Source organism: Halichoerus grypus, chromosome 7 (genome assembly GCF_964656455.1).
Source record: "Halichoerus grypus chromosome 7, mHalGry1.hap1.1, whole genome shotgun sequence".
Classification (NCBI taxonomy): Eukaryota; Metazoa; Chordata; class Mammalia; order Carnivora; family Phocidae; genus Halichoerus; species Halichoerus grypus.
In genome coordinates this window covers 146568195-146591371 of record NC_135718.1, presented here as the reverse complement: position 1 = coordinate 146591371, position 23177 = coordinate 146568195, and the positions used below count along the sequence as shown (strand labels likewise).

Here is a 23177-nt window from a genome sequence, read left to right as displayed (position 1 = left end):
TTTTGACTCCTAGCCCTCTTAAAACTACTGACCCCTCAAAAGGGTCCCATCTCTTGTGGCAAATAGCCATGATAGCTCTGAATAAAAGGTCCAATAGAAAGAACAGCTGTTAGCCCGATGACACCAAGCACTTGCCAGCCAGGTGTTTACTTCCAGCAGAAAAGCAGGGTGAGGAGGAGGCGGGAGAGGCAGGGGTGGGGGGCCGGGGTGGGTGCTGTGGCCGGCCAGGGCTGGAGAGCTGTGCTCCCCAGTTCCTTCCCACCTGCAGAGTGTTCAGAATCCACGTGCACGCCAAGATCTCCATCCCAACTACACTTCCCATTGTCACCCAGATAGGTCTGACCATTAAAAAACGTGACTCGAGGGAGAGAAGGCGATATCCCAGAAGCCTTAACTACCTTTGGGAGCTCAAACTCTTCACGTTATCTTGTTTAAGTAGAATCCTAGGTGGCAAGTGTTGAACTAAGGGGAAATCATTTAGCAAAGGCAAAGCAGAAACTGGCCAAAGGGTGCTCTAGAGAGGAGTAGTGGTGGGGAGGGGATAAAGGGCAAGGTTTGCCCTCTTCTTTTCTAGAATGTTCTCCCCTCCCCAGTTTCACAGCACTAAGTTGGCCTTAGCCCACCAGTTGTCCTAGTGGGCAGGACTCTTGCATCTGCCCTCTGTACGTCCCAGAGCTGCTTATTCTGAGGCCTCCCCAAGGCTTTAAAAAAAACAAAACAAAACAAAAACCAGCCGCTGCATCTTTAATGACCAAATTAAAGAGAAAAGATACTTTGTTGTTGTTGAATACATACTGTATTTAACTTTTTTTAATCCCAGAGAAGTGAAATGCAACATCTGTTTGAGTTTATGTAACATCCAAAGACTGACGACTCAGAATTTCCTAATTGAAGTCATTTTTAAGGCACTCTGCAGAGCCAGCTTTCGTCTCTTCCTTGGGTGGCTTTTTTTCCAAACTGCAGCAGAATACCCGGTTTCTCTTTCTTCCAAGCGATACACACATGCTCATGCTTTTCACCTGCTCTTTGTCCAGACAACACCGAAAAACAGCACAATTCCAAACGGGAAACAGTGAAGGAAGGAAATACATCTGTTGGAGGGCACGGGGGGGAGGGGGGCACAGAGAGGACACTTTTGAGTAAATTAACTGATGGGGTGGTAGCAGAAAAGAGAAGGAGCAGCAGGGAAATGGAACAGGGTGGGGTGGGCCATGTGGCTGGCGGCCAGTGAAATATAGGCTACATTTCCCAGTGAGGTTTAAATTAATTTAGCTGTTCCTTCTTCTTTTTCTTCTTCTTCTTCTTTTTTTTTTCATTTGTAAAATTCGGGCCAATATAAGGGAGGAGTGTCAACATTCTGGAAAGTGTACATAGGTAAGTGTGCTTGCTTGTGCTCATGTACTTATGAAGGGTTGATCTTAGAGATAAGTGTGGTTGGGGGGGCCTAAAAAGCTCCCCTGATAAAAAGTAATCTCCCTTACTGGCCCACTGCTGTGCCTGAGATACCCACTGTTAGAGCCACTCCTTCGGATTAAGGCATTATCTGTAGCCCCAATTAAAACATGAATGTCACCTGGGAGGGGTAACCCTCAACTCTTTAGTACCCACTGACTGAACTGTCTGTCACCTATCAGAGAGTAGGACCCTGAGAGATGGGACATAGGGCAGGGACATTCTGACTAATGGGGAAAGAAGGCTTGGTGGTATGGAATGCAGGAGGGGACAGGCTGGGCAACAGAGGGTGTGTGTGAACTAGTACTCACCCCAGGAAATTACTCAGATGGGGGAGATCAAGTACGAAAAAAACCTCTTCCCACATCCCAGGTTTCCCTGGACTGTGTGTGTGTGTGTGTAACAGTTTGTATATATTACAACATTCTTGTGTATATATCTAATATGGAATTCACCTGGGCCCATTTATGAACATGGTACATCTCTGTGGATCTCGATGGTTTGTATGCAGCTGATGCACATCACACACATACACACATACACATCACACACATACACACGCATTTACTCACACTCAGTGGAGATCTTGTAAAGTGTGAAGGGGGAGATGTCTCTTCTCAGCCATTTGGGATTTGGATGCTGCACAACTGTTGGGGAAAGAACTGGCTTGGGGTAATGAGACTCCTTCCTCTGTTACCAGTTGACCCTCATTCAATTCAGGTGGCTCTGCAGAAATAGCCAAGCCTTGGGTTATCAAGACTCAGCACGGGCCTTCCCATCAGGATTGGGATTGGGAGACATAAATGTCACCCAAGTGCCCTTTAAACCTTTGGAGCTGGGGAGTCTGGGGCAGATAAAAAGAGAATCTGGTGGGGAGTGGGTTTCTATTCCTAGAAAAGCTGGACACTGTTTGAGAGCCCCCGGGCTGGGTGTAGGCACCAGCCTTGGGGTGCAAAATGGTGGGACCTGCCAACTCTCCAGGGATCCACTCAGGTTGGTTGACCTGATGGGTAAGGTTGAGTGAGGAGGAGGGGCTGGAGAAATGGGAAGAGAGTTCTCATTCCCCAGTGGCCACTCCCATTCTTGGCAAGGCAGAAAGCTCCGGAAATAGAGGATGAAGGATGTGGATGGGTGGGAGGGACGAAGGGAAAAAACACTAGAAGTGCTTCTCAACCCTAGCCTCACATTAGGATCATCTGGGGGTACTTTTAAAAACACCCATGCCCAGGCTCTATCCCCAGATTCTGCTGTAATGAGTTTAAGCTCCTCAGGCATCTCTAATGTGCATGTGGACTTCAGAAGGCGGCACCAGAGCAGAAGGAAAAATCTAGATCTGAGGTGGCCAGGCTGCAGCTGACTGCCCCTCCTCCCCGCCCCACGTGCACACAGAGCAGGGGAGGGGTTATGCTGTGAGGGGGAGGGGAGGGCGGGATGCTGGGAGCTTCTACTTGGACAGTTGACCCTCTTTCTGCTGATTTGTATGGCTTTATTGCCTCACTAGAGCTGGTGGTTTCTAACCCCACTTCTGGCTGAAAATCTGGTTGGGGTAGAAGTGTTTGGGCACAGAGAGAGAAATCCCCCCTCTGTTTTTTCTGTGGCTTCAGAGAGGAGTCACTCACTGTGCTCTCCAGGGCCAAGAAGACAGATTCCGGGGCTGGACGCCTCAAAGATGGGAGTGGGTTTTCTGCTGTATAATAAATACATATTTTATAAATGAATCAACCAGTAAGCAAGCCAACCAATAAACCAATAAATAAAACAATGCACACCATTTTTGCCCTCTTAGGGTGGCTCTCCCCTCCCCCCATTGATCCTGCTGACATACACTTGCCCTTGGTCACCTGAAGACACCAGCCTGGTCATGCCAGGGAAGCAGGACTGCTTTGGCCCTAGCTCCAAGGATCAGAGAAATCTCAAGAGAGTATCCACACTGGCCCCCCATGTGGAGAAGGGAGGAAAAGGGGAGATATGCATTCCCGCTGTTTCAGACCCAAAAGCGTAGGGAGGGAAGGCAAGAGTTTGGGAACCAAGGCTGGGCCATGTTAGGTGTCTGAAGTCCAGGCTGACCAGCTCTTCCTCCCTGGGCAGCTTCACTTTAGAGGGTCGGGGATGGACTTGAGATCTGGATGGACCCAATCTTTCCACACAAAAAGATACAGCAGACACAGCTCCCACTTCAGCACAGCCCGCCAAGAGCCGAGCCCAGCCCAGCCAGTCCATGGGGAGTGCTGCATGACCCGTGCTTTGGTAGGAGGGGGTACAGCTCACGGGATGGGAGGATGGCGAGGAGACAGGGAGAATGGCACTCGTTTTAATGGGAAATCAGCTGTCCAGGTCTTCAGCTTCTAGAACCACCAGCCATGGCTCATTTCCTCCTCTTTAGTCTCTGCCATGTGGTTCTGCTTGCTGGACGTGCCTTGTCCTACTAGGTGACCTGTATGTGGACATGGAAACATGTAAATAAGACGGGCATGAAGACAGTGACCAAAGAATCTCATTCCTTAAAAGCAGATGGTTATAATCTGGCTTTATAGATTTCAAGGGGACAACGACCCTGCAATTTTATGCGAAGTTATTGGGACTTATTTACATATGCATTTCTCTGTAAAGATGGTCTATAGTATTTATGTGGGTCTTAAAAAATGATTAAAAACTAAAATAATATTAAGGGATTCCAGATCATCCATAGGTGTTACCCACCAGCAAGGCACAAAGGGATCTAAAGAAATGGGTGGGAATTCCAGACCCCCCACCCCCCTGCCTTGTTTTTTAGCACCTGAAGGCACAAGGAGATTTGCAAGACTCGCTGATTCACCAGAACCCTGTGGCTTACCCCATACTCCTGTGCCTGGGCGCACACTCCAACTGCACTAAAATTTCTCGAGTGTAGGTCTATACTACTCAACTTGAAGTTGTCAGTCAGTTTGTCTTTTTAAGACAAACTTGCTGCCACTATTTTTGTGTGTGGGTGGGTATTTGTATATATCACTTTAATAGTTATGGTCCTAAAGAAGGGGGCGAACTGAATCTTTCAAATAAAAACGGTACTTTTGAATGCATGGAAGGAAGAGTTGCTCTGAGGTGAATCCAAGCACCAGGCATCCTCCTCTTTCTTCCCTGATCATTTTTTCTGCTTTGTGTCTTTGGATTTTTGATATACTGGCTTTGCTTACAGGGATGCACAGCAGAACGAGTTTTTCCAACAACAAATGAACACCGTGGCGTTTTCAGAATGTCTGCATGGTTTCAATTTCAAGAAGAAAACAAATCCCCGGTTCTTACAGAGGTTGTCAAATAAACTCGTTCCAGTTGTTTGAAGTTTGCAGACAACCACATTATATGTACAAATGGGGACTTAATAGCCTATAAGCCATTCTAGAAACGGTTCCCCCATACACCCTGTACTCTAGCTGCTGTGCCCTAGTGCACCCAGTGCCTGTCCCCCGCCCCCTGCAGTGAGTGAGTGGTCAGAGGCACTGAGAGTGCTAGGCTCTGCCGGCCCTTGATATCTTGCATGGCACAGAGTGACAGACGTGGGGGATGATGGCGGAAGTCGGGATATGACGTGGGCACTTGTGTGCAGAAGCCTTGAGACAACCTCGGAGGCTGTGTGCTGCTCATGGACCATACTGGAGAGAAGCCTGTGTGCAAACGTCACATCATTGTGACAACTGCTTTATATGACCATTATATTCATTATTATAATGTTCATATCTGTTAACTGTATTCAACTTACTATACAGTAAGGGTGCCTTTGGGTTAGCATAATTTTGGTACAGGAAATATTTTAACTGCATGGTTGAGTTTTATCTCTCAGTTTCCCCCAGGAAACTCTGCCAATGTGTTCTCACGAGCTTAAAAATTTCGGGGGGGTGACTGTGGCACTGAGAACAGGACTTCTTCCCATTTCACAGATGGAAACGTGAAGATGCCTTGCATGAGACCTTCATATTAAGGTCCATTCAAAAGGACGGGTCTCCTGGTCCCTGACACCATCCTGAGCATTTGAAGGAGGGAGCTGGCTTGGGAAGTGCCTCCTTCTTTCCTGAAGAGGAAAGGACAAGATCGTTTTGAATCCAACTGAGTTTAGAGCTGCTTATTCTCTCACAACAAAGGCCCCTATTTCCTTTCTGATGAATGTGCCCAAAAAAGGCATTTTCCTTTGTTTGATTTTGTGAGTGACTCTTGGGAGCAGATTTTTTTTTGCTGTTTTCAGAAGACCCATGACATTCTTCAGGTGAGACAGCAGATGAGTCTTCAACCCTAAGGCATGTGTGTGTGTACGTGCATGTGTGTGTATGTACATGCATGTGCATATGTGCGTGTACATGCATGTGCGTGTGTGCACATGTATGTGCGTGTGCACACGCATGCACATGTGTGCACACGTGGGGGGGTGTGCATGCATGTGTGTACATGCATGTGTGTGTGTGTGTGCGCGTGTGTAGAGCTAGGTGGTGTAGAGCCTAAGGCCCCGTTCATCTGATATGCATATGCAGGGCCCTTCTTTCTTTCCTAATTAATTAGAAGTAATAGCTTTCTATAGTTTCTGGTACGTGAGGGAGTGAAGTGGGAAATAATTTAATTGGCTGTCTTGCTTTCAAAGACCAGTTTAATGAAATAGTTCTCAGCCTGAAGTGCATGTATTATCTTTCCTGTTATTTTTCCAATTAACATTTCATTGGATCATGTCTGTGTGGAATATTCTAATTGGTTTGGAGGGTGGGGGTGAGGGGACAAGAGCAGATGGAGAGATAACCAGCTGTTTCTCCCATCACCAGAGCCTGTGTATGTGTGGATGAGGCTGTAGGCTCTCCCTAGTGCCTTTCCTTGGAAGAGATCAAACAACACGACAGAATGCTGCTTGTCACCTCACCCGTCCTCACCAAGTCCTCGGGCCGGAAAGGCGTCTTCCCCTCACAGGCAGACTAAGGGAGCACTTGTTAAACTTCTGGGGTTACTTGTGATGTATGGCACCAAAGGAGAGGATGAGTGGTGCCCAGAGCTTCCTGTGAGCATCGTCTCCCTCTGGGCAGGGGCTCTGTTTAGTCTGGCACATAGTAGATGCTCCGTATAAACACTTGCTGGGAGAATGAGTATCCCGAGGGATCTCACGGGAGCCACCCCCACCCTCCCTTCCTGTGAAGAAAGCAGCATGTAGATGGTGGCACAGAGCAGGGCTGGGAGCAGGGTGAGGGAAGCCAGGCATCCAGGGCAGACACCGTGGGGCGTTCGTGCTCAGCAAGTGCAGAGTCGGTCTTTGCACAAACCTGCGTCAAGGGCCTTCTGAAATTTTTGCACCCTGGGCGCCTTGGTTGGTTCACCCTCATCCTGAGCCTGGCCTGAGGCAAAGTATTCTGCCGTCCTTCCTGTCTCCTCCCTGTTCCCAGAGACATGGGGCATCAGCCAGCCTGAGACCAGCCCCCCATGTAGCCATCTTGCTGTTTGAATGCTTCGCATGCCCTGTCAGAGCCCCCCATGGTCCCCAGGGGTGTCCGAGGGCAGCTGGGCTGCTGCTCTGGGTCTCGGCCTTCTCCCCTCAGCGCTGTAATGCCATAGCGTCTATTTTCCCTTCTCTCGGCATTTCTGACCCACACTCAGCGGCTTTAAGGACTGAGCCACATGTTCTGGGTTAGCTAAGGACCCCTGGGAGCCCGGAGGCAGAGGAGAGGCTCCTGCGTGTGGCCATGTGGCCTGCTGCCCAGAGGCCTGGCTTCATATTTATCCCGGTGAGAAGAGCGGGTGGTTTCTCTTCTGGACCACTCCCCAGCTGGGCCAGATTACCTCTCTCCTCAGAGGGCTCATGGTGCTGGGTCTGGCTGGGGAGGGGTGCAGCGGGCCCTCAGGGGGCCTTGGGAAGCAGTCCTGAGGCAAGCTGCGTGGCTGGTCCAGGCGGGGCCATGTGGAACGGGGCCACAGCAGGCAGGGTGGGCAGAGAGAGGGACCATAACCACGTATGCCTGCCATGTGGTGGGACAGCCTGGGGGGTGGAACATTTGAAGAAACGTATCCTTTTATTTGCATACTCAGAGCCAGATCTGTAATGCGACCTCCAAACTGTGGTGTCCTAGCCAAGATCTGGGGCATCAGAAACTTTGTAGAGATAGGACAGTGGGAGATCCCCACCCCCAACACTATATATATATTTTCCCCCTCTGTATCAGTGGAAACCCACAAAAAGGTGTATGTGTGTATGTGTGTGTAAAATTATTATTATCACCATTTTCTGCCTCTGTATCTCTTGCCTGAGCTCACAACAGGAAAAGGGCCCCTGCCCCTGGCTGGCTTCTCTAGGTGGCTTAAACCAGGCAAAGTGTGCTGGGATTTCAAGTTTGGCCCAGATCTGATGTTCAGCCTCCTTTCCTTTCCAAAGGCTTCTTGGAGTTGCAGCTACAAATTCTGCCCAGAGCTGCTTCCTACAGGGCTACGTAGTGGTCTCCTTTCTTTTCCTGACTGCCAGGGTCCAGGCCTCTCCAGCAAGGTGTTTGGGGGCAAGCGGGGGTTGGGGAGCTCAAAGCCCACCACCCTCCACTGAGGCCAGGCTTACTCGGCGGGCAGAGTGGGTTTCCCTGAAATGGTTTTGGGCTTCCTAGTAGATGGAACTTGAAATCGTGCAATTAGCTCTGGGCCCTGTGATTCTACCAATGTGACAATACCTTACAACAGGCAGCATGTTAGACATTTTGGGAGTGTTTCCAGACATCATCCCCCTGTGTCTTCCTGACTGTGATGTTGGCTGGGTTGTATTAGTGGCTCAGTTAACAAAAGAGTAAATGGAAGCCCAGGTGAATTAAATGATTTGCTCAAGGTCTAGTTCACCAGCTGGATCGCAAGTCACGCTGAAGTCCTGGGCTCTGGCCTCCAACTTCAGAGCACCCAAAAGGGCCTCCCTTCCAATGAGGAATAGGAGAGAAATCACCTGAAGGCACAGAGCCTGGGATAGCTGAACCCAGACTCTTCCAGAGAGCTGATTCTGTCTTAAACTGCATCCAGGGATCAATCAAAAAGGATCAATTTCTGCATTCCTGCGAAGACACCCTCTCCTAGTTAGTCAGCCTTGCCCAAGGAACAGCAGTGGCTGGACAAACAGAGAAAAAATGCTTGCACTGAACGAAGGAGAGAATGTTCCATGAGAATGGAGTGCAGGTATGCAGCCAGAAGACTGAAGCTCAACTCCTCCGTGCACTACTAACATTAGGGTGACCTTGGACAGGTCACCTGACCTTTCTCCTCAAATCCTTCGTCTGTAAAATAGGGACATAGGGCAGCTCTTACTGGATCGTTGAGACAAAATGACAGAATCTCTGTGTCTGTGCTGTGTAAAGTGTAACATACTAATCAAAGGGGAGTTGTTGTTGTTAATAATAAGAAGGATAGAAAGGTTAGGCCAATACTAAGATTTCCTCTCTTCAACAGAACTCTTTTTTACTCTATGTAAAGGACAGGAAAAACCCTTTGTGAACTGTAAAGCATGGTATGCCTGGAAGGAATCGTTAGCAGGACTGAGGTTAGCAGTAGGATGCATCGTGGCAGGGAGCACGGCCCTGGCCCTTAGCTCCCCAGACACATTCCTGTAAACGTGTTTGAGGATGGCCAAATAACCTTGGCTGTCCTCTGGCCACTGAGCTGGCAAGTCTCCTGTAGGCCTTCTAGAGGCAGATGTCCTACCGGGGAAACTGGAACCAGATGTACTCAAGATCTCAAAAGAAATTAATGGCAGTAAGACTCTGGGGTAAAAATATCTGTGTGCACTGAGCTTGCTCACTCAGCTCCCTTTCTATCTGAGGATCATTTAGGCTTAATTATAGAGTTCAGGCGTTCATTGGGTTTTTGATTAATTTTCTTTTCAGCTTGAGGAGTGTGTGAGTGTAGTGGGTCTGTGTGTGTGTGTGTGTGTTTACATCTTTCTTTGCAACGCAGTTGGGAGCTGGCTCTGGCCATGTCTAATTGTGCCCTCAGTTCTAACAAGAACGTTCGATGTGCCAACCAGAACTCCGAAAGCCGTTGTTTGCACTGCCTCTGCCCCAGGGGCCGCTCCTGCCACATGGAGGGATGGTGGCTGGCAGGGTCTCGCTCAGCTGGGACCTCAGCTGCGGAACGCATGCTTTCCTCCTCCTTTTGTGCTTATGGGTTGTTGAAGGGGCTCTGAGACCAGGAGAGCTGACTTCCTCTACTAATGACCAGGGCTGTGCTGAGAGCTGCCAGATGACCACAGCTCCCCCACCCTGTAGCCCCTGACAGGCATTCTTGGGGGGCCAGTCTCCCTGAGGATTACAAGGTTCTCTGCCTAAGAAAACACTGTTCATCCTCTTATTTTTAATATGTCCACTCAGTAGTTGGTAGGGACTACGTGGCCGTGGAGGGGAAAGTGGCATGCTTTCTCCCTTGCTTCCTTCTCTTTGGGTGCCCTCCAGGCAGGGAACGCATGGGGAGGCCGCACAGTACAGTGTCCTAGCATGGGATTTGGAGCCAAATGGCCCAGTTCGAATCCTAGCTCCTGACATTTCCTGTTTGTGTGCCCATGGATAAGTCACTTAACCCCTCTGGATCTCAATTTATGGTCTGTAAAATGGAGACAATAATATCAACAACAAAAGTACACTCCCTGCAAGACTGTCTGGGGATGAGAAGAGGCATGTAGAAGCCTTTGGTAAAATACTCTATAAATCACAGTTCTCTTATTTTATTGCTCAGAATTGCTGCTCAGAATGCGATTTTGCCCTATGCCCTTATTCCTAGCACGAGGAGACGGGGTTGTAAAAAAGCCCAGGGAACGGGAGGTGGAGAGAGGACTAGCCTCCAACCTTCCCATGGGCTGTGAACCAAAGCACTGACCTGGGAATATAAAGTCCATGCTGCCAAGGGCCCAGATTAAGAGTTCAATCTCAAACAACTGTCATGGGTAAGAGGGAGTCTGGAATATTCATTTTTTTGACATAACAGTAACAAAGATTTCACCCTATTTTTAAAAGGGGGAATTCAATTGCCTCTAGTGCTGGAAGGGTGAATGGTTCAGGGCTAGACGCAGGAGAGGACAGTGGGTCTCAGGTAAGTGTGCCCATGCTGTGCTATGAGATTTGGGAGATCCAGGCTCTTCTCTTGGCTCTGTTGCTACTTAGGTCTGTGACCCTGAACAGATGAACTAATTTAACTGGACCTCAATTTCCTTGAGATTGCGGAAGAAAAGATCTCAAAGATGACTACATTTAAGATCTATTACCTGACAAAATGCTCTTTCCCACACGGAATTAAAAGGTCTTGTGCCACCAGAAACCATTGCATTATGTGTGTGTTCAGAATTAAGTATAGTCTCTTAAGTATATAAGACCACCCAACTAAAACCTGATCAAGGCACTGAATGAGCCTCTCTAAACTGATGGCCTCTGGCATCAGACCCCAGGGGCTCTCGGAGGAAGAAAAGCCTGGTGGGAGGATGGGGCGACCCCAATAGAGATTTCAAGGTGAATTCTCTCTTGCTGGAGAGCCTTTCATTTGGCAATATCCTGACTAAGCTGAAAGGTAACGATCTAAGGATCACAGAAAGAAAAGGGATTGTTTCCTTGCAAAACCACTTTAACTTCAAAATAATCAGCTGTGGGGCAATGGAGCATTCTGCCCGGCTCATTCCAGAACCGAGAGACCCAACTGCACAGCTCACAATAGTATCACCAACAATAATCATAATGTATATTTTGCCCAAGGGATTTTAACTTTTATAAGCACTTTCCTCTCTATTTTTCTCATTATTACATAATTTTCCAGAAAACTGGCCAGGTCATTTCTTTTCAAACTCTGAAAAGTGCGACTTTTCAGCAGGAACAAATCTAACTATGTATGCTGCCCCTTGCTTTCTACAGATATGCCCTTGAAGAAGTTATGCTATATGTAAATGTGATTGTGGAAGTCATATCTTGTTTTAATGGATGGGCAAGGGGAATTTAAAAACAGAAATCTTGTACAGGATTTTGTAATTCAATGATCATTTCTCATTAATCAGTGGTTTGTTGCAATTTTGGAATTTTAAATATCAGGTTTTCTTAGGATAGGGCCACATGGGTTAGATTCCAGGATTGGTGTCCTGGCATCCCATCTAATTCAATCAGAGGGAGAGTTTGTTGTTTCAGATGTCAGAGTGGAAAATAGGCAGGTTTATTTCAGCCCTGGAGCTCTTTGGAGCTCCCATAAAAAACAAGGAAGCATGGGAAGGACAGTGGAATCCAAATGTAACCGCTGAATTATTTTTAAATGGAATGTCTCTAGGTCTTCTGTGAGTCACTGATGTGTCATTAATGTGCTGTTATAAATAGCTCAGTTTGCCATCAATAACTAATCTATAAGAGAATAGCTGGTGGTTGGGTGTGAGGTTAACACTACATGATTTCAAGTGGATCTCTTAACCCTCTCTTGTAAATAAGCACCATCCCCTGGGACTAGAACCTGAAAGAAATTAGACTTAATTGCATTTTAAATAAAAGTAATAAGAAAGTCCTCCTGCTTTTTCTCCTCCACTCTCAGACTGTGGTAGAAGACATCATTGAAGCCAACCATAGGACTGTAATAATTACTCTGAACTTCAACTCTTTCACCTCTGAGATTAGGCTGCCAGTATCCATCCACAAAATCTACAATGACATTGTGACAGTTTTAAAATTATTTTGCTTGGGGGATTTTGAATGAAGAAACCGTGTGTGTGTGTGTGTGTGTGTGTGTGTGTGTGTGTATCACAGTTTGCATGATTGAGAATAAAAGGAAAGGCTCTTTTCTGGGTGATGTAAGCTAGAAGAGCTGGGAAAGTCCTTATTGTAAAGACTGGAAACTCTCTAAAACATTTGATATTGGCCTGACTAAAGGAAATATGGTCTCTCATCCTTGATGGTTGGATCTCAGCCATATAGTCTTGCACAATGTGAGCAGCTCAGATTTTCTTTAAAGAGCTCTGAAGTTAAACATTATGAGGCACTTCCTCACAAGTGCTCATGCAGTTAAAGTTGAGCTTCTGTGAAATCAAGCTAAAGTAAACATATATAAAGTATACGTACTGGGCTACAAGGACATATGTAGGGACCGCTGGCACATGTGTTGGTCATGCTATCAGCATCCTGGCATGTATGCTTGCATGTGTGCATGTATATACATGTGTGCATTCTGTATGTTCACATCGTTCAGAAGCTAAAAAGACCCCAAAAGAATGAAAATAGTATTCTTATTTGTTAAAATGTTCTCAAAATCCTACATGGATTCCATGGTTTATAAACAATTATGCTTTTGTAAATTTAGGGCTGGTAACAGGAACAGGATAAGCAGCTGTAAACAAAATCACAATTAATGTTTCACCAAAAAACATGGTGAAGTCCCCAAATATCATAGCTTCTGCAGAATACAGGAACTGTCTATCCAAATACTGTGATTAAGGATACTCAGAACAATCAGATTTTGGAAAGAGGTGGGTACATGGAAGCATCGAGGCACCATCTGTCCACATCAGAACCCTGGACAGTTCCCAGGAGGCTCCCCTTCAGAATGGAGTGAATATCAATATATCTCTAGTTCTCTAAGTGTACCTTTCATTCCACTGAGTATGTTGAACATCTGATTGTCTACTAATAAATTCATAGGTATTAATTTGTAGTAACAACTTATTTCTCCTTCTCCCCATTCTCTTCACCGCCCGACTTTCATTCCACCCCCTTCCCCGAGCACCCTCCAGTCAGACAGTGGGACTCTCTGTCTTACAAACACCTGGTGTGGATGTTTTCACTCCCACTTCTAATTGGTTGGGAAGCAGCATTTGCCACAGGCACTGTTTAATTTTGTTTCCATCCCCTGCATCTCACAGGAAAGAAATGGTCAGTAGTTCAGATAAAAGAATCATCCTGGTCAGCTCCAAAATATGGCTACTTGCATGGTAATCACAGCAAGTCTGTCAAATCAGTGATTTCTTTATTCCTAAAAGGAAGGGACTTTTCCTAAGGATTATGGTTCTACCACCCAAGAAGCAGCCCTACTCTTCATAAGTGGCTGCAAATGCTGGCAAACCAAGTGGTCTGCTTTGGCTCAGAAACTCAGTTTGGCTCCTGCCACCCCTGGCAGCCTCACTGCGTGTCATAGCGTCATGTGCTCCACACACAGTCAGGCCAGTCTGCTTCTACTTAGGAGGGATCACAACCAGAGGTGGTCCTCGCTTGGGCCTCCACATGAGGACCTGGGCATCGTTGGCATTGGGTTTCACTAGTGCATTGGGGGGGATGGGTTCCATCCGGCTCAGGATCCGGGGCTGCTCCTGCTGAGTCCTGCCCACCAGCCGGGCTCGTTGCCCCAAGAGCTGAAGAGGGTCCACCTCAATGTCCACCCTCATCCTCCACTTGATGGTCTGTAGAATGATCTTCTCCTTCGTGGTGGTATTCATGGCCACCAGCCAGGTAGTGAAACTTTGGTCCCTCTTGATCCTTGTGAGCAGTGGCACATTGCTGTCACTCACTGGCACTGCCCACGTCACACTTGGGTAGAAGTTGTCATTCATGCTGACGGAGAACCTGGAGATCTTGTTGGTGGGACCAACCAGGGTCACAGTTTCTGTGGTGTTCCCGTACCAAGGGTAGCTCACCCCATCTGAGTCACTGATGGCTTTTACTCTCCCTTCCCTCAAGTCAGGTAGTTCCCAGCTTGACCTGGCAAAGCAGAAGAGATGCACAAGAAAAGAAGAGGCTGAATGAATTTTTCAAAAGCTGGAGAGGTGCCCACCACTTACTAACACTGTCAACTTGGGCAAAATGAGAAGTTCAGAGGGGAATTCAGGTCAAAGATCTATGCTGTGCTGCTTCGGGATTAAGTAGGGACAAATCAAAACAACACAAAGATTAAAAAGCAATGCCAAAACTAGTTAAATAAAATCATAGCTGGTCCAACTGGAAACAGGAAGCTCAGAGAGGCATTTGTGAGCCCCACAGAGGCATCAACTAGTTGGGATGGTGGAATTGTAATCAGCTGGTTAGAGGCATTCCATTGCAAGAACCACTTTCTTGGGAAGTATGAGTGTGTGTAACGTTTGTTTGTTAGGAAGAGGTGGTGACAATTTGATGTACTTAGAGGGAAGTATCAGGTGGAAAGGAGGGCAAAAGGAGGCAAACTTTCCCAGGAAATCACAGTAGTAGAATTTCTACTCAACAAAGAAGGTTGCTTAAATTCCAGTCATTGGCCAATCTAGCACTTGGCAAACAGACGTAGAAACTGATAACACAAGGAGATCATGGTCACCTTGGAAACCACCTCAATGTAAATGTTGTGCCGTAGGCTGGCATACATAGTCTCTAATGTGCTGTTCTCCCACTGACTTCAGGTCCAGCCTGGAAGTCCAATTGCTTAGTTTAGCAAACCTGCCATTCTGGACACTTTGCTACTCCTCCTGGCTGCACCTGATTTTAGCCCATGTCTTAGCCCATGTCTCTCCCCTCTGCTCACCACTAACACCACCACCACCACCACCACCACCACCACCATCATCATAGTGATACTTATTGAGCACTTGCTCTATTCCAACAACTGTGCTAAGTACTTTAACTATGTTATCTCAGTTAACGTTCAAAATATTCCACAAGATAAATGAATTTCTATTTCCATTTTACACAGGAGAGGGTGGAGGTTTAAAGATGTTAAACACCAAGGGTTCTACAGTTTGTAAGAGGTGGAATTAGGAATCATCTGCCTCCAGAGTCTATGCTTTTGACCACTATACTTTATCACCTCCTGGTTCTGGAGAAAGCCAGAGTGGAGGAGACTCAGGCTGTCCAGTGTGATTGCAGCTCTCAGAACAGCCACAGGGAGCTGGACTGAACCCAAATAGAAGTAGAAGTTTAGTCAGCAGAGCCTGGCTACACATTCTGCGTATATCCACTGCTGGGACTGGGAATGAGTCTCAGTGACAGTGCAGAAGAATTTAATAATTAAAAAAAAAATGAGATGCTCCACTCATCAGCTGAGACGTGGTAGCCTTGTTTGATATAAAGTTCTTCCTCTTATGAAGTGACAGAAGATCCTACAGGGCTTTATACGAATGGCTTAAGAGAGAGTTGCATTGTCAAGTTGATGCTAAAATGTCTCAGCATCCTTTACCATCACACGGGGACATGGAGACACTAATTGCTGCCCCTGGCTGGCCCCCACAGCTCCCCCTGTGCTAGTCAGCCCCAGTCTGAAGAGAAGGGAAGGCAGGGCTGCCTGGGGAGGAGGTGGGCCCACAGCTGCAAGAACCTTTTCTCTTGTCTCCATGCCCCTGGTAACTGCTGGGCATAACTGAAATGTATCCTGATTGGCAGAGATGAAGAAGAGGAAATGCCCTCACGTAGAAAGTCAGAGAGAGCCCATTTTGCTGCACATGCTCATTGTAGCTGCGCTGACGAGTAGCTCTCCGCGATAATGCTACAGCTCCCCAATAATGCTACAGCCATTCCTTACTGTACAGAGGGGCATAAGTGTTGTTTGAGTGGGATATAATCATATACGCATCAGAGGTCAGGTGAGACCCAATCTGCTTGTTGGGTTTATGAAATAGACACACTGGAGTCAGCTTCTTGCCCCCAGCCAAAGTGTGGAGACAATTATTAAGTCATCAGGCATTTACTTTCTGTGTTGCCTCAGCTCTGTTCTCCATTTAGGTTACAGTGACCAGGCCTGCTTTGGGTTCTTTTGGTTCCTTTGTGGGACGGGAGGACAAGCATTCTCAGCAGCATAAAATTGTACTTGTTCTCCTGTCTAGGACACTGTGCCAACTGAGGCACATTGGTTGGGGAGTTTTTCATTCTGGTTGATTCTTGATTTTTGATTCTGTTGTAACACTGTCCTTTTCAGGACTCGCTATCTTGCTGGTCGATTAAGATATGTTGTCTATAGAGTCTTCACAGTTCATATTTTTGCCCTCACCTTCCTGCCTAGAGTTATGTGAGCAGACTTAAGCCCAGGGTTCTAGAGGTCAGTCATGTGAGAAATTTACAAAGCTTAGTTTGGTCCCAGATTTTCTGCAAACAGAGATAATACAATAAAGTTGCACTCTTGTGCCTGTCTTGGGAGAGAAGGAAGATACCCTTTTCTTGTAGGATTCTGTGGAATAGAGAAAAAGAACAAGCTTCTTAATCATCACATCAAAACAAAGGCACCTGGCTGAGTGTAGCCAATGGGCGTGGTGACCTTGGGAGGCTGTGTACTCAGTCCATCCACATTGCTGTGACTTCTGACACTGCTCTATTGGAAATCCTTTGGGTCTGAGGCATGTTCTCTCCCACAGCCCCAGGGACTGAAGGACTCCATCATTAAGGGAAGGTTTGATTTTGGGTAGCCCAAAATTCATTATGACGAAGTCTAGTGGATAGGTTTCTTTTTCAAAAATATCATACTTTTATTTCTTTTTCTTTCTTTCTTTTTTTTTTTTTTTCTAAGGTAGTGGCCCTTTTTCTTTTCCCCCAGGAAGAGTCATGCCTATACAACGCATGACTGGTTTATGTAGCTGATAAACTGGCTTTGGTAATGGTTTTCTTTTTTTTTTTTAAGAGTATTTATTTATTTACTTATTTGACACAGAGAGAGAGACAGACAGAGCACAAGCAGTGGGAGCAGCAGAGGGAGAGGGAGAAGCAGGCTCTCTGCTGTGCAGGGAGCCCAACACAGGGCTCGATCCCAGGACCCTGGGATCATGACCTGAGCTGAAGGCAGACGCTTAACCACTGAGCCATCCAGGTGCCCTGGTAATGGTTTTCAAAGAAGTCCCTGACAAATTCCAAGCGTGATAGTACCCTGGAGTCACTCTCTGACCATTTAAGAGGACTACTTTGAATGGGATGCTGGAGGCACTTCAAATTCCATATGTCCCAAAGTGAACGCACCACCTCCAGCGTACACTTGGCCCTTTCCCCCTTCTCTGCCAGGGGTGACCCACTGCTCACCCAGTCTTCTCGGCCAGAAGTAAGGGTTATCTTTGGCTCTTCCTAATGCCCTCCCCTAGACTGTTTGAGCTATTGCATCACTGAGTCCTATGAATTTTGCTCCATAAGTGATGCTTGAATTTATCTCCTTTTCTCCATCCAGCTGTCACTGCCCTCATTTAAATCCAAGCCCTTAGCATCTCCCACCTGGTCTACAGGGAATGGCATAACTGCCCTCTCTGCATCCAATCCTGATCCCTTTCAAATTGATCTTTTAGCCGCACTGGTGTTCAAACACACAGACATGATTCTGTCCTTTTTACACCTAACACCCTTCAAAAGCATCATTGGCATCACCCACATGATAGGATTCAAGTTCCTTAATATATGGCCCTCCGTGGTCTGGCCTCCCTACCTCCACACACCATGCTGTTTTAACCTCTTCCTTTTTGCTCGTGCCATGTCCGCTGCCTAAAGCACTCTTTCCCCTGTTACAGTCTCACTGGATCTAATCACTCATCCTTTGAGAATCATTACATGCATCACCTCCTTCAGGAAGCCTTCTTTTCCATGCTCCCATGGATATATCCAGCTCTTTACAGCTCTCAGGTTATATTATAATTATTTGTTTATATGTCTGTTTTCCCCATTAGATTATGATTTCCTTGAGGCTTGGGATTGTGACTTATTCTTGAATCATTAGTATCTCACACATTGTTGGCATGTAGTAGATCTTAATACATTTTTGTTGAAGGAATAAATATTTTATTTGAATCACTTTCATGCCTATCTACCTGGAGCTTGGTAGAGCACAACAAAGTGCTTTATCACAGTTTTACCTTTTATATATTCCCTCACCTTTAAAAAAAGACTAACATCTACTATTCATGTATTCTATTATTAGAAGAGCACCATGCTTAACACTGAAAGTTATTTATCCTTGAGGGGGATGCAGACAAGCCACACACAAAAATGAATGAACTGGTGAATATAAATGTATTTAGTGACTGTTCATGCCATTATATAGCTACATACAAAAGTGAACGACACAGACTCCAAGTGATACAGGACGTTGGAGACATGGACATCCATGCTGGCTATAGGGAGAGAGCTTTGTGGAGGAAATGGGATATGAGCTGTGGAGAACAAAGAAAGGCACACCCTGGTGGGAGGTTCCACCATGGGCAAACATGTGGCCTTAAGCATGAACATGGAGTGTCCAGGAAAGAGAGGGCACCTGGGAAGTAGAGACAAGGCTGGGTGGGCAGGGCAGAGTCAGTCTGTGAAGTAGCCTTTAATAATGGGCTTAGGCACTGGGCTTCATTCCAGGGGTGGTGGGACTTTTGAGCAGGAGATGATGTGCCAGGAAGAAGGATGATGGAAGAAGGAGAATTAGAGGGCCAATGGGAGGGAACCTGGATGTTTAGGAGCTTTTGCAACACTGTAGGTGATCTTTAATGAGGCTTCCAGCTAGGCTGGAAGGAACGGAGGGGAGGGGCTACGTATGGGAGATGCTGCAAAAGTAGGTACTCTCTGGCTTGGTAACTGATTGCCTATCAGAGACAAAAAGAAGGGATAAAGTAAAATAACCAGAAGAGCCACATACAGTTGACTGGTGTGTGTGTCTGTGTGTGTGTGTGTGTGTGTAAAATCATTCTCAGAAGTAACAAGGTGTGGTCTCACTGCCTCTGACATTCCACAGCCATCCCTGGACCCACCCACAGTGGTATTTCAGGGTGTGAAGCCCTGACTCCTCCATGAGGGAGTGAAGATGGAGTCATGTTTGTCTTTGCATCTTTCCCCAGAACATGGTGGCTGGCACAGGGAGCACACACGTGACTCCTGTTGCCCCTTGTGTCTCATGAGCTCTTCCTCACCATCCTTGGCTGATTCTGCTTCATTTCTCAACCCTTTACCTTTGGAAGGTGCCAGGTCTCAGTCTTTGGTCCTCTTCTCCTTTCTATCTACTCACATTCCCTTGGTGAATCCAGTCTCATGGCTATTAAGTACCATCTAATCCTGACAACTTCCAAATTTCTATCTCCAATCTGAATTGCTTCCCTGAGCTCCAGATCCATAGACCCAACTGCCCATCTGCCAACAACTTTGGAGTCACTCTTGACCACACTCTCACATTCCATGCACTATCGGCAAATCCTGTTGATGCCATCAAAATCTATCCAGAATTCATCTCCTGTCCATCCATCACCTCCATTGCCACTACCCTGATCCACGCTAGAGATGTGTCTCCTGGATTGTTGACCTAGCCTCCTAGCCAGTCTCCTCCTTGCTAAAACCTCTGTTCTGCTGCCCTGGTCTATTTTCAACATGGCAGTCACAGTGATCTTGTGAAACAAATGTGAAATTATGTCAGTCCTCAACTCAAAATGATTCCACAGCTCCTAAGCCACTCAGGAAAAGCCCAAGTTCTTAAAAGGACCTATGTGGCCCTACATGATCTGGCTCTCCATTTCCTCTCGGCCACCATCAACTTTTCTCTCCTTCTTGCCCATTCTGGCCTCTGTGCTGCTCACTGAGCATGCCAGGCAAACTCCCACCTCATGGCCTTTGCACATACTCTTTATTTTATCCGAAGCATTCTTCCCTCAGGATCTTCAAGGCTTGCTGTCTTACCTCCATTATTCCTGGCTCAAGTATCATGTTCTCAGTGCAACCTTTCTTGTCAACCATATTTAAAATCACAACTTCCTGCTCCGGCACTCCCCATGCCCTGACTCTGCTTTATTTTTCTCCACTGTCTAATACACTATATTACTTACTTTGCTTATGGTCTCTCTCCCCTCACCCTGCAACTCAAAGGTAACCCCAAAGAAGGCACTGACTTCCTGGTTTATTCACTGCCATATCTCCAGTACCTAGAACAGTGCCTGGCACATAGAAGGAGTTCAGAATCATTTGTTGAATAGGTAAGTATTGAAATGATCTTAAGTGAAAGATAGGAAGAGATTGAGTTTCAACTGGGAGGTGCTGCTTTTGTGGAATTGCAGTTGGATCGAGAGCTTGGGAGAAAGTCAGGGCTAGAGGTGTAAATTTGGCAACTGTCTGCGTGGAGAGGATTGGCTGATGGTGATGGTGAAACCACGGGGGATGAAAGAGACACCTTAGGAGGCTTGTTCAGATGGCCAAGAGACAAAGAGGAACCTATGAAGCAGAAGAGACAGCAAATGGGGACAGCTCACTTCCAAAGTCAAGAGAATTTCAGGAAGCCATCATTGCCAAAAGCCACATGAATTGAAGAAAGTGGGGTTAAGAAAAGACTATGAGATTTATTAATTATCAAGACAGCAGTGAAGATATGCTGGTGGAGGCCATCCTGTAAGGGGTTACGGAGGGAATGAGCAAGCACAAGAAAAAAACGGGAGTTCAGGTAATTCCTTCAAGAAGTTGGGCAACAAAGGGAAGGAGAGAGCGAGGTGGAGAGCTGGTTGGGCAGAGGAGCCGAGAGCAGGATTTCTGGAGCCAGGCTGCCTCAGCTTGTAAACCGAGTGCTACCACCTACTGGCTGTGTCAGTTAGGCAAGTCACTTGCCCACTCTGTACCAGTTCCCCCACCTACAAAATAGGACACAGTAATAGGATTTACTTGATGTACTTGGTGTGGACATTTAATGAGGTAATGAATGCAAAGTATGTAGCACTGCATGTGGTACAAGTGAGATCTGACTTTAGGTGTTAGTAAGGAAGAGCAATGGGGGCAGTGTTGGGAAAGAAGGAAACTTAACAGCCACTGATCCTTCCATGGGAAAGCACCCGACAGCAACTGTGTGAGGCAGATTTGATGATACGCAGGTCACACACAAGGAAAAGAAGCTCCAAGCAAACTGTGCAAAGTCCTACCAATGGGAAGGGCAGCACCAGAATCTGAAGTCAGGTCTCTCTGACCCCAAACCCTGCTTTCTCTCCTTCACCACACTTGTGGGAAAGCTCCTTAGTCTTAACCTTAACCTTAAATGAGTTCTTCATCTCATTTTTTCTCTTTGCGCTCAGTGGTTTGGGTGTCAGTCCCAAGGTGACAGCTGGCTGGCCTCAGACAAGCTGCTCCTGTCAGCCTCAGGCTCCTCGTGGGTAAAATGGGAAGGAAAATAACTCCAGGCTCCTTACATATCAGAGCTGTTACAAGGATCAGCTGGAGTGATGGAATGTGAGCAGACACTTTGTAAACTATAACAGGCTAGATCCACGTTAGTATCTCGTTCCCCTCCTTCTCCTACAACCCTCTCCTCACGGTGATAAACACAATGTTTTTATTTTAGACAATCAGTCTTTGACCCAAAGCTCACAGCTAATGGACTCACCAATGGGGCTAATAATGAAAACATCGATTATTGCAACCTTCATGCTTTCTGCATCCCATTTTTAGAAGAAAAAGGCAAATCCCATTTAAAGAAGCTCATGTGAAGCATTTCATTCAAATAAGTGGGTTGAGGTCCAGGTTCCAGCCAGTTCTCCCAGTGCCCACGAGGGGCAGAGCAACCTCTCTGAAGGAGCTGTACTTTGCTCCCCCTGAAGCCTTGTGGTCACCAAGGGGATGGGGGGGCCAATAGCAGCATTCTTGAGGGCAGGGATAGGCCAGGTGTTCAGGGGCACTGCTGACACTGATGTCCCCTGATGGATGGGTGGTTTCAAGCCTGTTTCAAGCTCCCGGGGAGGCTTTGGGATCCAAGATGACACTGCCCCTCAGCCCAGGTGAGAGGAGCCCCTGCTTGTCCTTATGCTTTAAGGGACCCACTCTGGTATCTTCTGGCTATGCCATTTCACACTGAGCAAGGGGCCTGTGGGGCTAAGAAGACATGCCCACCTGAAGGCTGTTCCCCTCCTTCTAGACCACAGTCTGGGTATCTGGGATCTCAGTATTCCCAGCCATATGGCCCCAAACGTGCCTCCAGGGTCAATGCAGGCCTTTTCCCTGTTCTGTCTTCCTAAGGGCAGTCTACTCCACCTGTGTGGGCCAAAGCTTGGCTGTTTGTTGGGGGTGCACATGGAGTTTGGACATATGTGTTAAGCATCCACACGCATATGCGTGATTATCCGTTATCTCTCAATATGGTAACAAGCCAAGGTGGGAAGAGGAGTGGGGCCAGCTGGGGGTCAGCTATTCCTGCGCTGCTACACTCTAGCACAGAATTTTGAGGAGTCCAAGAATTCTAAATCTGAACTTTGCTTTCTAGGTTGTTATAAAGGTGTAGATAGATCAGGGTAGGAGGGCAGAACTGATGTGATTTAGCACTTAGTCTGACTTACACCCTTAGCTTTCCATTAGTTGACTTACAATTAAAATTAATATTTAGAAATATTTAGAAACTAATTAAAATTAATATGTGGGCCTTCATTTGTGTTCTCTCCTTGGACCCTACAAATGTTGGGGACAGGTGGAGATCTGGAGCCCCATGACTTCGGAACCCTGGACAGCTCCAAATCAGAATTCTCTTTTGGTTTGTGTGCTTCTACTCACATCTGTTCAGTCTTAACATTTACAAAGTACTCTCAGAAATAGCTCTGCACCCACTTCTTACATCAATCTCATGAAGTGGGTATCATTCTACTTTCCATTACACAATAGGGAACTTGCTCAAGGTCATACAGCTAGCAATGGGCAGAGCTGAGTTGCAAATCGAGGATCAGATTCAAAATCACATGCTTTCCTCACAGTGACTCCCTGGTACTAAATTAGTGGTCCAAAGGCTCTGAAAAAATAATGATAATAGTCATGGGTGATATTAGCTGACAGACACTTGCTATCACCATACCAGTTGTTAAAATATTGAAACTTTTTTTTAAACAACTGCTAAACAGA

General features: G+C 46.7%; 1 protein-coding gene across 9 annotated transcripts in view; it reads right to left on the bottom strand.

Moving 5' to 3' along the window:
• Positions 1 to 725: 725 nt before the first annotated feature.
• Positions 726 to 23177, bottom strand: part of FAM78B (family with sequence similarity 78 member B) — an 88920-nt gene continuing 66468 nt past the window's right edge. The window contains exons 2-5 of one of the 9 annotated variants that reach the window (XM_078078407.1): positions 13192 to 14120; positions 3072 to 3886; positions 2025 to 2099; positions 726 to 1091 (exon numbers count right to left, since the gene is read on the bottom strand). In XM_078078407.1, coding sequence (XP_077934533.1) covers positions 13598 to 14120 — 523 coding nt within the window. In that variant the 3' untranslated portion in view covers positions 726 to 1091; positions 2025 to 2099; positions 3072 to 3886; positions 13192 to 13597. Of the gene's footprint in view, positions 3887 to 13185; positions 14121 to 23177 lie in introns of all 9 variants that reach the window. The other 8 variants (XM_078078406.1, XM_078078408.1, XM_036097609.2 and 5 more) reach the window with 8 other exon arrangements.